Source organism: Balaenoptera acutorostrata, chromosome 9, assembly GCF_949987535.1.
Source record: "Balaenoptera acutorostrata chromosome 9, mBalAcu1.1, whole genome shotgun sequence".
NCBI lineage: Eukaryota > Metazoa > Chordata > Mammalia > Artiodactyla > Balaenopteridae > Balaenoptera > Balaenoptera acutorostrata.
The window spans coordinates 10784970-10800150 of record NC_080072.1 but is presented as its reverse complement, the minus strand read 5'-3'; the positions used below and the strand labels follow the sequence as shown (position 1 = coordinate 10800150).

General features: G+C 52.2%; 1 protein-coding gene across 1 annotated transcript; it reads left to right on the top strand.

The window, feature by feature from the left end:
• The first annotated feature begins 1001 nt into the window (after positions 1 to 1001).
• Positions 1002 to 13700, top strand: ZP1 (zona pellucida glycoprotein 1). The gene is given in 19 exon segments (XM_028164565.2): positions 1002 to 1095; positions 6772 to 6819; positions 6822 to 6892; positions 7100 to 7149; positions 7151 to 7240; positions 7553 to 7635; positions 7638 to 7697; positions 8311 to 8453; positions 8571 to 8653; positions 10314 to 10456; positions 10536 to 10665; positions 10667 to 10708; positions 10768 to 10816; positions 10818 to 10903; positions 12563 to 12648; positions 12740 to 12778; positions 12781 to 12858; positions 13122 to 13249; positions 13608 to 13700. Coding segments are annotated over 19 exon segments (1596 nt in total).
• Positions 13701 to 15181: the final 1481 nt, after the last annotated feature.

Here is a 15181-nt window from a genome sequence, read left to right as displayed (position 1 = left end):
AAAGCCAAGCAGAGGGCCTGACATGTGGGAGGGCTCTCAGTGAATGTTTGCTGCACAGAATGAATCTCTAGTATTGGAGATTAGGCCCGAAAAGAACCCCCAGTTCCTCATGGTGACCAGTCTGGATCCACTGTTACTCATGGCCTGATGCAATTCTCCCAGCCTCTGTTTTCACCTGTGGTGGGTGCAACCCTGGGGACTAATAACTTCCTGTTATTATTAACTAATAACTTTTCTCAGACCCACATGTATGCCAGTTAATCCTCACCAAAATATATATTTTTTATATGCATTATATATATATATATATATATATATATATATATATATATATATATATATATATATACTGCACCCAGATAATCCAGGATGATCTCATTTTGAGGTCCTTAACTCAATTACATCTGCAAAGCCCCTTTTTCCAAACAAGCTTTACATTCACAGTTTCTGGGGGTTAGGATATGGACATATGTTTTGAGGGGCTGCTACTCAACCTATTTCAAATAGTAACAGCTACACTTACCGGGTGCTTCCTATGTGCCAGGCACCAGGCTAAGCACTTTACGTGTATTAGCTAGTTTAATTCTCACGAGCACCCTCTGAGCCTGAGGTAGGGACTGTTATCCTACTCACTCCCGGAGAAGAAAACAGAGAGGTTGAGTGGCCCAGCCAAGGCCACTCAGCCAGTGGGCAGAAGAGCTGGAACTCAGAAGCAGGTGCTCCAGGGACTTCCCTGGTGGTCCAGTGGTTAGGACTTCCTGCTTCCACTGCAGGGGGCATGGGTTTGATACCTGGTCAGGGAACTAAGATCCCACATGCCGTGTGGTACAGCCTAAACAAATAAATAAATAAGTAAATAAATAAATAAACCAGGAAAAAAAGAAGAAGAAGAAGAAGGTGCTCCAGCACCAGAACCCAGCGCTTCCCAGATGACTGGACTCTCTGAGGTTCATTGTCATCAGCCCTGCAGGATAAGTAGGGCTGACTTTCTGCTGTTAAACATGCTCCACAAGCTTCGGGAAGCATCTCTGCAGCCGACAGGATCCACAGGTGTTACCAAGTCCAAGTTCGTACTGTTCGCCACAGGACAGGCCAGTAAACTGAGAGACCAATTGTTGGGGCAAGGCCTAGCGACTTTATTCAGAAAGCCAGGAGAACGAGAAGATGGTGGACTTGTGTCCCAAAGAATCATCTTGTCTGAGTTAGAACTCAGGCTTCTTTTATACTAAAAGGCTGGGGCGGGGTAGGGGGGGCGGTGTGGGGGGGTGGGGGGGGGGAAGTCAAACACTTCCTGGTTCCAGCCAGACTCCGGAGGGGATGTGTTAATTTCTTCTTTCCTACAGCCATTCACATGTGGGCTTGGTCAGGATGTTTCCTGTGAGCTAAGCAAAGGGATTTTAGCTTAACACTCATTACCTGGGAGGCAAGGTTCCCAGAGATGGGCCATTATGTATAATTTAAGCTCATAGGCAACATCCCTTTAGTGATTAACTTGTAGCAAAAGCAATAGAATACAAAGGTTAAAGTAAAATAAACAGATCCAATATGGAGTCAGATTTGTTCTTCCCTATGACACAGAGACCATGGCTAGGGCTTCCCTTGGGTCTGTCTGCAAGCCCCTGGGGTGAGGTGACCTGCTTCCTGCTGGTTCCCGTACATGCTTTGGTCCCCGTGATTTTGTGTGGGTTTTTTCCCCCATGACACCAGCTGGGTGGCCTACAATTCAATTCTGACACTATCTCCATGGAGATATAACATCAGATCCCACAGGTTAAGGACTCAGTCCTATAAGACTGTCCCCTCCCCCTACTCAGACACCAATCACAAGTCCAGGTGTCACCTCTTCTTCTGATCTGAACTGGCTATCAATCTGAGGTTCCAACGACCCCCTCCTTGGGTTTGATTAATTTGTTAGAACAGCTCAGAGATCTCAGAGAAACGTTTTTCAGGAACAGCCAGATGGAAGAGATGCACAGGCTAAGGTGTATGGGAGGGGCGCAGAGCCTCCGTGCTCTCTGGGTGCTACTCTCCCCGTATCTCCACATGTTCACCAATGTGGAAGCTCTGAACCCTGTCCTTTGAGGGTTTTATGGCGGCTTCGCTACATAGACATGATTGATTGAATCATTTGCTGTTGGTGATTGACCTCAATCTCCAGCCCCTCTTCCCTCCCAAGAGGTGGGGAAGGGGGGATGTGTTCTAACCCTCTAACCATGTGGTTGGTTCCCTTGGCAACAAGCCCCCATCCCTAGGTGCCTTCCTAAAGGAACCTCAACAACATAACAAAGGACACATTTGTTTTGCTCCCCTCCCAGGAAATTCCAAGGGGGTTTAGGAGCTCTGCCAGGATGGGGACAAAGACCAAATACATATTTCTTATCATAAATCACAGTATCTCAGTCCCCTTTAGGCTTGCCTTTCCAGCCTAGAAAGGCCCCTGCCTCCACTGGCACCCTCCCTCCAGCCTTGGCTTTTATTAGCAGAAGAGATGGGGTGAGGACTTCCCTGGTGGTCCAGTGGTTAAGACTCCGCACTTCTACTACAGGGGGCACGGGTTTGATCCGTGATCCCTGGTCAAGGAAGTCCCACTGCCTTGTGGTGAGACCAAAAATAAAGGAAACAAAAAACAAAAAACAGATGGGGTGGAGAACTAACGCGGAATTCTCAGCACCTCAGTGACTTCGACCTTATTTTTTTTAAATATTTATTTATTTATTTCGTTGCACTAGGTCTTAGTTGCAGCAGGCAGGCTCCTTAGTTGTGGCATGTAAACTCTTAGTTGCAGCATGCATGTGGGATCTATTTCCCTGGCCAGGGAACAAACCTGGGCCCCCTGAATTGGGAGCGTGGAGTCTTAACCACTGCGCCACAAGGGAAGTCCCTTGACCTTATTTTTAATCCCACTTTACATATTCAGAAACTCAAGTCAAATTTTCAAAAATAAAAAGGACTAAGTTTAGAAAGGTGAGAAAGAGATAAACAAACTGAGGTTCAGAAAGAGGCCAAGAGGGAAGCCAAGGTTCCAAGCCAAGTCACCCTGATCTGACCCTCTCTCCTCAACCATAAAAAATAATGGTGGTTTTCACCACTATCACGTTCAAATGATTACCACATGCAGATTGTTCTCAGTGCTTTACATGGGTTATTTATTGAATCCTCAGAGCAACCCTACAAGTTATGTACCCTTATTAGCCCCATTATACAGATGAGGAAATGGAGTCACCAAGCCGGTAGGTGACTTTCCCAAGGTCTCTAGTGGGTGAGCATTGGAGCTTCAGGCTTGAGGCAGGAGACAGATGGGCTCCAGGCTGAGCAGCCAGAGTCTGTCGCCTATGGAGAGATACTCCAAGATGAGGAGCAAAAGAATAGCTGAGCCGTGCCCAGAAAAGAGATAAAAGACCACATATTCCTCATTCTTGAAGTCAAGGAGTCCTTCCCAACTATACATGTGCAGAAAGGCTCCTCAGAGGTCAAAAGGGAGGGGGCATCATCTCATAGTAAGTGATGTCAACCTACCCATAGCCCTCTTCGCTAGAATCCATCTTGGCTAAGAGATGCGTGTGCACACACGGGAGGACTCTGAGATAAACCAAATACGGCCTCAGAACCAGGCAAAGCAAGATGATTGGCCAAAGGAAACCGGGAAGGAATGCCCCATATAAGTGATTCAAACTATCACAAGGGCATGACTCTCTCTCTCTCTCTCAGCCCGCCCGTGTGTCTATCCACACGTAACCCTTTTCCTCCTAATAAACACTTTACTTGTTTCACTACTTTCCATCTCTATATGGAAATTCGTCTCTACACAGCTGATGGGCCAGGGCTTTGTAACTGGCCACTTGTCCCTTGTGGTCTAGTGACTAGGACTCAGCGCTCTCACTGCCGTGACCTGACTTCAATCCCTGGCTGGGAGCTGAAACCCTGCTTGAAGCCGCTGCAGGCTGAAGCGATCCAGCATCAGGCAGATGAGCTCTGGTACCCATGAGTCTTTGCAGAAATGTAGAGTCATGACCAAGGGCTCAGGGCTCTCTCTCTCCAGGACAGCTCAGCACCACTTTTCTGAAAGGCATCCTTCTGCCCTTGGCCATGAGGAAGCTCCCCTGCTCTTTCTCTGCCTTTCCAGGGACTTGGGAGAGACGCCTTCCTCACGAGTAAGGTCCGTGATCCGTTAGAAAACACCTCTCTGAATATTATCTAATTCCATGCCTATTTTACAGACAGGGAAGGTCCCTTGTCTCCTGAGAGGTGAATGCAGGATAGAAGCCAGGTCTCTCAACTCCTCTGTCTGGTGCTCTCCCTGGCACCTAAAACCCCCCATCAGGGAAAGCTCTCTGTTACAATAGAAAGCAAAGCAATGTATTGACAGAAGGAATGATGGATTGGAGAACCAGCACACCAGTGGGTGAATGTTTGCTGAGAGGCGGGATAATTAAGTAGTCTCAAAATATCTCCCCATAAGATACTTTCTAGTTACAAAGAGAAACACAGTAGCTAGCTGTAGAGTGGAGAAACCTGGCCAATCCCATCTCACCCAGTGATGAAAGATCTATCAGCAGTAATAGGACAAGCCAGTCCGATGGGCCTCCGGTTTGAATGCAATGAGAAGGACACAACATCACCTCTGGGGTGTTGCTGCCTGTTATGGGTTGAACTGGGCCTCCATTCATACATTGAAGCCCTAATCCCACTACCTCAGAATGTGACTATTTGGAGATGGGGTCTTTAAGAAGTGATGAAGTTAAAATGGGGCTATTAGGGTGGGTCCTAATCCAATCAGACTGGTGTCCTTAGAAGGAGAAGAATTTTGGACCCATAAAGAGACGCCAGGGGTGTATGCACACATGTGAGGGCTTAGCAAGAAGGCAGTCACCTGCAAGTCAAGGGGAGAAGCCTCAGAAGAAGCCAGGCTTCCTGACATCGTGATCTTGGACTTCCAGCTTCCAGAGCTGTGAGAAAATACACTTCTATTGTTTCAGCCACCAAGTCTATGGTATTTTGTTATGGTGGCCCTAGCAACCCACACACCACCAAAAATGCATAAACTGCGTCTAAGCAGCGGGAAACACGAGACAAACCCAAACGAGGGCCGTGCTGCAAAATAACTGGCCTGTACTCCTCAAAAATATTCACGCTATGAAAGACACAGACAGAGGGACTGTCCGAGATTGGAGGAGGCCCAAGGAACATGATTCTGACCTTGGACTGGACCTGGTCTGGGAAAAAAACTTTCTCCTTTGCTGTAAAAGCATGAGGACAATAGGTGAATTGAATAAGGTTCATAGATTAGACAGTTGGGTCATACCGATGTTGATTTCCTGATTTTGATCTTTTGACTGTGGTTGCTTGTTTTTTAAGAAATACACACAGCAGTGTCTAGAGTCAGTCACGTCTGCAACCAGCTCTCTCATGCTATATGGAAGAAATTGTGTGTGTGTGTGTGTGTGCATGCGCACACGTGTGTGTGTACATACAATCAGAGAGAAGATGAGCACTGAAACAAATGTAAAAAGAAGTTAACGTTTGAGGAATCTGGGTGAAGGATACATGGAACTTCTTTTCAGTAAGTCTGGAAGTATTTCAAAATAAAAAGTTGAAAACCTCCCATCGTCCCGCAGGAAGAAGTCACCTCACCAGCCCCTGCCCCCCTCCAGCCACCTCTCCTCCCCTTCCCAGCCCAGCTTAAGTCCGATGTTTCCCCACCTCTCTATGCCCTGCCCTCCCCCACCCCCAAATTCCCTCCGCTTTGGCACAATACCCACCCCCCCCCCCCCACGGCACTCCCCGTGTCCACTGGCGCCTCTGCCTCTGCTCAGGCAGCCTTCCCTCCAGAAACTGCCTCCACCTGCTCTGCTCCCGGGGCCCTTAACCCAGGGAGCTTCCCCCATCTCAGTGCTAATTGCAGTAAAAGTTGATCACTACCAAGTGTTCAGTCATTATCACAAATGACTTATCACCCCCAGTATTCGTCTCTTTCAGTCTCCCCTCACCCTGCGAGGTAAGCGATATCAACCCCAATCCACAAACGGGAAACCGAAGCTCAGAAAAATGACGTTTCCCTTGTCACAGCCAGAAAGTGACCAGGGGGCTGGACTGGAGCCAGACTCTTAACGACCAAGTCACATGCTCTCCCTGCAGCTATGAATTATAATGACCTACGGGGACTAACACGCGCTGAGCTGGGCTCCTCCAGACCCTGCGCTCAGGCTTCCAGGAGATGAGGATGGGGACAGCCCCCCCCCTCGGAGGATGGCCCCTAATGAGCTAATACAAGCAAGGCCTTGGGACCCTGCCGGCCGCGTGGGAAGCGCCCTTGTCTGTGAACCAGGCTTGTTGTTGTTGTTAATAGACTTTATTTCTTAGAACTGTCCTAGATTTACAGAAAACCTGAGAAGATAGCACAGAGAGTTCCCATATACCCCACACAGCTCCCCCTGTAATTAGCATCTCACATTAGGATGGTACATTTATTACAATTAATGAACCAATGTTGACACATTGTTATAACTAAAGTCCATTTCCTTAGCTTTTACCTAAGGTCTTTTTCTGTTTTAGGATCCCAGCCAGGAGGCCACGTTATTTAATTGTTCCCATTGTTTGTCATCGGTAACAGCCATGGTGGTATTAATGGCCTTAATCCCCCAGGAGACCTCTAGGAGGTACTTCTTCTCGTGAGTCGGGAGTCTTCTCAGCAGAGTCCAACGGCCTCTGGCTTCACCCTTCAGCATCCGTGACTCCTTCCCTCCATCCCTCTCTCCCCTCCCCCCACTGCAGATGAATTTGGGAACCCATCTGAGATGAACAGCTGCTCCATCTGCTATCGCGGGTGACAGCCAAGCCCCAGGGGCCCGCGGTCTTTTCTGCCAATTACAAAGACTGCCATGCCCTGGAGAAGGTAGGGGTCTCACTGCTCTGGGGGAGACCCCACGGCTGGGAACCAGCTTGCCCTAACACAGTGTCAGGCTAGAGAGGCCCCTCAGGGACCAGGGACACATCGGAACCCAAGACCACTCAGTGGGCTGGTGGGTGAGGAAGACTAAGTCCTGGGCACTGACCCCTCCTCTGCCTGGAGGCTGCTCCCCTGCCGCCCTCTCTCCTGTAGGATGGGCGCTCCCACCCGAGGGTGTTCGTGGAAGCTGGGCTGCCCAATGGTCACTCTGATCTGTCCCAAACCTGATCACACCTGGACTCCAGACTCCCACCTGGCACCACCAACCACATTCTCCCTTCCTGCCCCTCATCCGCATCCCCTCCGCCCTACCCCAGAGGACAGCTTAGCCCATTTAACCCCTGCCTCACTGTCCCTGGACCCACCCAGCCCACCCTAGCTCGACCCCAGCGGGGCACCTTGGAACACGGTGGGGAGCAGCTGAGAAGCCAGCTTACGTAGGTACGGAGGAGTCCTCCGTGCGCGCACACGCTGTCGGGAGCCTTCCTGAAGATCGGGTGGCCTGACAGCCCTTTGCTGGGCTCTGCGAGGCCACTGCCCTCCATTTCCCTGGAGGTCTGCAGCCCACTTGGCTCCTTCCCCTGTCCTCCCCACTCTTGTCCCCAGCCCTAGGTACCCTCTGACTCAGGAACAGTGCCAGGTGGCCTCCGGGCACATCCCCCGCAGAGTGAGAAGAAGTTCAAAGGAAGCCCGTCAGCGGGCTGCAGTCATGACAACACCAGAGAGGGTCCCTGTTACTATGGCAACACAGGTGCCACTTTCCAAACCGAGCAAGGCCCTGGTCCCCTGAATGCTGAAGGAATAGGAGGGCTTCCTCCCCCACCCCACCCGCCAGTGATGAAACTGCTCCACGCCCCGTTCCTAGGAGAGCCTGGCCCCCAGAATGGACCACAGAAGAGATCTTTAGATGTGGTGACCACCTGCCCCAGCCTGATAACAGTTAATCTTTTTTTTTTTAACATATTTATTGCAGTATAATTGCTTTACAATGGTGTGTTAGTTCCTGCTTTATAACAAAGTGAATCAGTTATACATATACATATGTTCCCATATCTCTCAGTTAATCTATCTTTACATGTACCCCTACCCGTAGATCTAGAACATTCCAGCGTGGATGACAAATTAAATGGTGACCCTACTTCTAGAGTGTAGTTCACCTGTCTGTTGCCTGCGTGAGAAAGTCTGGTCTGAGAAGGCTTTGCTGGAGTTACCACTGCAAGAAAGGGCAGTGAGAGAAGCCAGCTCTCCCCTCCGAGGCCAGCCCTCAAATCCTGACGGTCGCCCAGGCCCTCCCCGCACCGTGTCTATGATGGACCCTGAACCCCAAGGCCCTGACACTCCTCTTTGATCTGCCTTCGTCCCAGCGACTGTCCAGTGCTTCAGAAACAGTCACTTCGTCCTGGTGGTGTCCCAGGAAACGGCCTTGGTGTGCAGGACACTGATCAATCTCCACCTGGCCCGCACCGCCCCCCGGCTGCCCCCCAGCCAGGAGGCGGGATCCTCCGTGGTCTCCATGGCTGGCCCTCTCACCTGCTGTGACACCGCAGTCCAGGAAGAGTGGGGGCCACCCTGGTGCCCATGACCACCCCCTGGCAGGGCCTCCCCCAGCTGTCTCTTCCTACAGGTGGACCGCATCCAGCACAACCAGCTGGTGACCAACAGCGGCATCTGGATGCGGCCACAGGGTTCCATCACGTGGGACGGCACCTTCCTCACACAGGCTGGGCCGCGGGCTTGGGTGTGAAGGGAGCACAGGTGAGCTTAGCACAGGCTTTGGAGCCGTCTGGGTTCATGTCCAAGCTCTGCTATCACCCACTGTGTGACCTCGGATGAGCTACTTACCTCTTCCCAGCGCCACCCGCCCCCCAGGCCGGGGCAGCGCCCCTCAACCAGAGCTGATGTGAGCATTAGCCCGGGCCTGCCCACGCCTGGCAGGCAGAAGTCACAGCAGGGCCTGAGCGGGCCAGAGTCCTCGAGAGCCCTCGCCTTTATCCCTCCAGGAACTAAGCTGAGAAACGAAGCATCAAGAAGCTGAAAAGTCCCCTTCCAGGCCCCAGGAAGAAGCCAAGGCTGTGCCTGGCCGTTGCCACCTCCTGATCTCAGAGGTTACAAAGCCGCAGATGAGGCAGAAGATAACTGGGGCTGAAGCTCTGAGGGTACGGGGTGGGGTGGGGGAGGAGCGGAGGGAGAACCCCTCACTGAAAGGGGCCACCGGCACCTGCTGACTCAGGTGGCAAAACAAGCCAGGAACCCAGGATGCCAGGGGGTAACCCCTGAGGACATCTGAGCTTGTCACACCTGTCTCTGAACCCCAGGGGCCAGGCACCAACCTCAGCCTGAACTAATATGGTAACCACGGGGTGTAGGAATTCTGTGCTTGGCACTGAGTGGGTTTCCAGATGTCTTTTTTCCCCACCCTTCCTGCCACGAGGGCTGGGGCAGGCTGCTGGCATCAGGGTTCAAATGTCTTTTCTTTTAAAATGCTATGTATTCCCAGGGGCACCGGGGGACAAATCTGGCATGCTTTGGACATCAGGATTTAAAAGCTATGGGAGCTAGCCAGAATTCATCACAGAAGGGAAGCATAAGGGGAAACAGCTGTAGGCCATCAGGAATGAGCTGGAGGGCTCCGCAGAGGAAGGGCCTTCCGGTCGGGGTGGAATCACTCGTGTGTACTGACACCTCCTTTATGCCAGGCCCTGGTCTCCATTGGTAGGACGTCCTCCCCAAGGGCACCGGCCCAGGCCTGAACCCAGGGCTCTGCCACAAGGAGAAGTAAAGGTCGAGCGCTCAGGAGCCGGGGTGCGGTGGGTCAGCTCCTCCTGCAGGACACCTCCGGGTGCCGGCCTGCCCCTCCCCCCACCAGGTGCGTGCAGTGCCACGCAGGCCAGCCAGGCACACTGGACCCGGTGGCAGATCAGCCACAACTGCGAGGACAATGATGACCCCAGGGCGCTATCTCGTGACCTCACTTGATCCTTAACCACAGGCTTTGGAGGGAGGGGGGTCAGCGCCATTGTACAAATGAAGAAATTGAGGCTTAGGTTAAACGGCCAGTAAATGCTGATAAGATTCAAACCCGGGTCTGTGAGATGACAGAGCTTTCAGAACAGGGTGGGCATCTGTCAGCCCCATGGGGGCTCCATCCTCGGCACCTAGAAGATGGCCTGGCACAGCAGGCTCGAACTGTCCCGAGAAGACAAGACGTGGTGGGCAGAGGATGGGCCAACGATGCACATCACCCAGGGGACTGCAGGTGGCATCCATCCGCCCTGCTGGACCAAGCCTCCTGTGTCCCATCCACATAGTACAGTAATCTGGATGCGCCGATTCTGTGTCTTCTCTCCTCCATCCTCTCCAACTTGGACTTCAGGCTTCACATCCACTGTGTCTTCAACGCCAGTGACTTCCTGCCCCTCCAGGCGTCCCTCTTTCCTCCCCCATCCAGCCACTGTGACCCAGTACAGCCCCTGCGGCTCCAGCTGCAGATCGACAAGGGAAAAGGGTACGGTGTCCCTGCGCTTTCTCTACCCACCCCCACTTCCCAGACATACAGCCGACTGAAGTTCATGGGCCCCTCTCCCTGCAGACAAGGCTTTCAGCTCCTACCGCAGGGAGGGGGACCACTCCATTGTGGGGCTGCTTCAAGAGTCTGACCCCATGGAGGTCTGGCTCCTGCAGAGGACAGACCCCATTCTGGTCCTGGTGCTGCACCAATGCCAACCCCTTCCAGTATCCTCAGTGGCCCATCCAGTCAGGTGAGTGGCGGTGGTGCTGGAGCTGCCCCTCCCCTCCCCCTCCTTGACTTCTCTCCTCCCCAGGTGTCCTTTCGGTGACAGCTCAGGACCTGAATGATGGCCTTGGGAGGGTAGCTCTGCCCTTCCACTCTCACTACCAGTGCTTCACCGTTGCCACCTTCGCCCTCCTGGACACTGGCTCCTGGAGGGCCCGCAGGGGACCACTCAGAAGCATGTTTTCCTCCTGCCTGCTCCCCATCTGCTAAGCGGGGATAAGCTGGTCACCGAATCCCTCCAGCCCCCTGCGAGCTAATGAGGACAAAGGTCCCCAGACGGGACTTGGTCTTCCTGAGTGCTGTGGAGGGCAGTGAGCCCCGACCTGCAAACCACTCCAGAAGGAGGAAGGAAAATGCCGGATCGTGAAGGCAATCAACCCTAACCTGAGCCGGGCATGGTGTTCCAGAGTGACCTCACTTCTGACTCCAGAAATGATGTGTTTAGCATAATTCTGCTTTGAATTTTATTTTAATTAATTAGTTTATTTTTGGCTGCGTTGGCTCTTCGTTGCTGCGTGCGGGCTTCTCACTGCGGTGGCTTCTCTTGTTGCGGAGCTCGGGCTCTAGGCACGTGGGCTTCAGTAGTTGTGGCATGCAGGCTCAGTACTTGTGGGTCGCGGGCTCTAGAGTGCAGGGTCAGTAGTTGTGGCGCATGGGCTTAGTTGCTCTGCGGCATGTGGGATCTTCCCGGACCAGGGCTCGAACCCATGTCCCCTGCACTGGCAGGCGGATTCTTAACCACTGCGCCACCAGGGAAGTCCCTCTGCTTTGAATTTTTATAACTCAACTTCTGCGGAAGGTAAATATGGATACATTTAGTGTATATTTAGGTTTTTCTACGTAATCTATAAATGGCACCATAAGCCACATACTACTGTTTAACTTTCGTTCTACTGAACAATATAAATCTTTCACCTTAATATAGACAGATCTCTATATATTTTAAATAGATGCATGGCATTCCATCAGATGTAGACAGATGTCACTGGTTAGCACCTGGGAGGCTAGCTGAATAACCAGCTCAGCTGCGTGCCTCTTCCTGAGCCAAGAGACCCTCGCCTGCTGGATGAAGGGGTACCTGTTGGTTACGCTGCTGGCTGCTGGTTCAGGTCAGTTCCTCCTGCTTCTACTCCTTTTTTTTTTTTTAATTAATTAATTAATTTATTTTGGCTGCGCCAGGTCTTAGTTGCGGCACGCAGGATCTTCATTGCGGCATGTATGCAGGATCTAGTTCCCCGACCAGGGATCAAACCCGGGCCCCCTGCACTGGGAGCGTGGAGTCTTACCCACTGGACAACCAGGGAAGTCCCTGCTTCTACACGTTTTGGGAGCTGCCCGTGGCTTTGTGTTTTTGGAAGCCATGGTAACCCGCCCCCCCAACCCTGCCCCCAGTCATTGGTCATTGAGGGCCAGGAAGAGAGGGCGCTAGACATCTGTTCTCCTGCTGCCCAGTTAACACTACGTCCTCGGAATCCCCTCTCCGCATCTGTCGGGTGGCAAAGGGAGCAAGTTGGCCCTCCCGGGGGAACTCTGAAGGCCGGGGCCAGGGCTCTACGCCGCACAGCGCTTCCCTCCCGCAGGGTCCACTACTGCAGACGTGAGCCATCCAGAACGAGGGAGGCACAGGTTCCAAATTGGGAAGCAGCACCTATGGCTCTGTACCTCGTGGGACTGGGGCTGGTCAGCATGCCCAGATCTCTTCCCTCCTGCCTGGCCGGCAGCAGTGTGGGCCTGGGCTGGGTCCCAGACCCCATGTCCCTGCCTCAGGGCTTCTTGCCCATGGCTCTAAGCCAGCCCCGTGCCTTGACCTTATTCTCATCCCACCAGGTTTACTTCCTCTGCAGCACCTCTGCCTGCTGCCCCTCAGGGCTGAAGACTTACTCGACTACGTGTAGCTCTGGGGCTGCAGGTGAGTCCAGGGTGGGGGACAAAATAGGGGGGTTCTTTGTTCTTTCATGTCTGCAGGCCTGTTCCTGGCTTCTGAGCCACGTGGGGAGCAGGACGGCAATGAGCCTCAGGTCACCACAATGACATTGCCAGGTCCAGAGCATGGTAAGCTCTCCCGGGCCATTGGGCTTTGAGGATTCCTACAGGTGGGAGTCTACGCTGGGGCCTGCAGGTATGAGGCTGTGGGCAGGCCCCTCAGGCCTTGGCCCTCCAGGGTGTGCTGACAAAATGGGGAAGCTTTGGCTATAGTGAGGGCAGGAGATGGTGTGACTGAATTCATTGGGGAACTAAGCAAAGCTAGCCACGGTCCACCTCACCTGCAAAAGGGCAGCTTCAGCTCTGCCCAGTGTGATTACCAAGGGCTGGGGTTTAGGGAGAGAGTTGGAGGGGCCCTTGCCCAGCCCTGCCACCCTTCAGATCCCTTTTGTCTGGCAGGCTCCACCATGAACTGCAGCCCAAGGCCTCTCCTCTGGGTAATTCTTTTGCTGTTGGCTGTTGCCCTGGTCTGAGGGGTTGGCGTCTTTGTGGACCTGAGCCAGGCCAAGCCCAGAAGCTCCTGGAAGGCAACAGAAGGTGAACAGGCTGAATAGACCCTTGTTTCAAGCCTAGTGAAAGCAGGTGTGGAAAAGCTACTTGTGATGACTAGACAGAATCATTCTCATCTCAGACACGTGCGCCTCAGAGTCAGCTCTGTCCTTTCAGAATTGCGGCCTCTATTATTGGGTAGAGTCCAATGCCTCCCAGGACTGAATTTAGGAGACTTTGCTTCTCCGGAAGGAAAGGCGGCATTCCAGGCAGAGAAAGCAGGACAAGAGAAGGTAGGGGGAGGTCAACTCATGGCAGAGTCAAAGCACAGCAATAGCTGGGAATCGGGAACCTGGCAGGGCTAATGGCCTGTGAAGGCTTGTCACCTTCTCACAGACACAGGAGCTCCGAGTGGGCACCCTCGAAGCATGCCACTTGGTTGCCATCATGGATGAGGGAATCCAGAGCTCCCGGGGCCAAAAGAACTAAACTTGACTTGAACAAGCTCCTCCCGGTCCCCCTCTGAGCCTCCCAGCCTCCCATAGAGGATGCTGGCTACTTCTCCCATCACCAGCCCCCCTTCCCACTCCCTTGGCCCCTGGGACTGGTCCACACAGGGATGGTTGGCACAGGCTGAATGGCAGCCTGTTGGCCCTGAGGCTGCCTGACGCCACAGTGGGCACGGCTGCCAGACAGGTCAGTACCAGTGCTGGCTGTGCTGCTGACCGTCTGCTCGTGTATGACATGGACCTTCATCTCTGACTTGTCGGTCTGGAAAGGTCTTTGCTGCCATGTAGAGCTTCTAGGGTGGGAAAGGTAACCCAACCTAGGTGGAGTGGGTTGGGTTCAGCCTCTGGCAGCTGGAGGATCTGGTGGGGAAGTCAAACTTGGTTTCAGACACCTCTCTGGCCTTTGGTAGGGCGTGAGTTAGAGAAGTGGCATAAAGGGAACCACAGTGCTTGAGTCAGGCCCGTGGCCTTGACACCATGCAGGCACTGTCCAGCCCTGGCCAGCTCCATCTTTTCTGTTTTCAGGATACTGGTTGAATATAAGCCAGGCTGTTTGAGTTATAACCCTGGCTCTGCCTCTTACTAGCTGTGTGATATTGAGTTATTGAACTCTTCTGCGCCTCGGTTTCCTCATCTGTAAAATGGGAATAATACCTATCCCCATAGGGATGTTGGATAAAATGAGTTAATAGATAAGAATCCTTAGAATAGTACATAACAGCCAACATTTACTGAGTACTATTAACTACCAGAATTTCTCCTCCTCCTGCCCCAAAACTAATGCTTACCTAAATTTTTTTTTTCTTCCCCATATGAGGACAAGCTTATAGCTCAAGATGAGGAGGGGTTAGGGGAAGCAGCTGCCTTAGGCTTTTCTAGCAGAATAGAGCACTTAGGCAGGAAGATCCAGACACTTGCTATGGAAGTTAGTTAAGGAACTCCCCTTAGCTGGGACTATTTCCCCATCTGTGACTAGGGATGACGTGTTCTGTCCCACCTCCTGGCTTGTGCAGGGCCTATGGGATATACTTTTCAGGGTTAGTATGAAATAAGTGAGGATTCTCAGCTTGGATGTTGTTTGGAGGAGCCAGGCTGACAGGCTCTGAGGGGTCAGGGATCCAGTTCCATCCAGGGCCAACTCTTCTTACCATTGCCTTCATTGCACAAGCTCATTGTGAGCGTTTAAACAGCACGGAAGGGTGGTTCTGGGAATGGCATCGATGCTGTGTTTAAACCAAGCATGAGTCTATAGATGCCAACTGGAATCACATTACGTAACCAACTTTTCTCTTTAACTTTTTTTTTCATGCAAAGGTAGACATCTTGTGTCATTACCTATTACTTTTTTTTTTTTTTTTTTTAAAGGATTTTCTTATTTATTTATTTTATTTATTTATTTATTTTTGGCTGTGTTGGGTCCTCGGTTCGTGCGAGGGCTTTCTCCAGTTGCGGCAAGCGGGG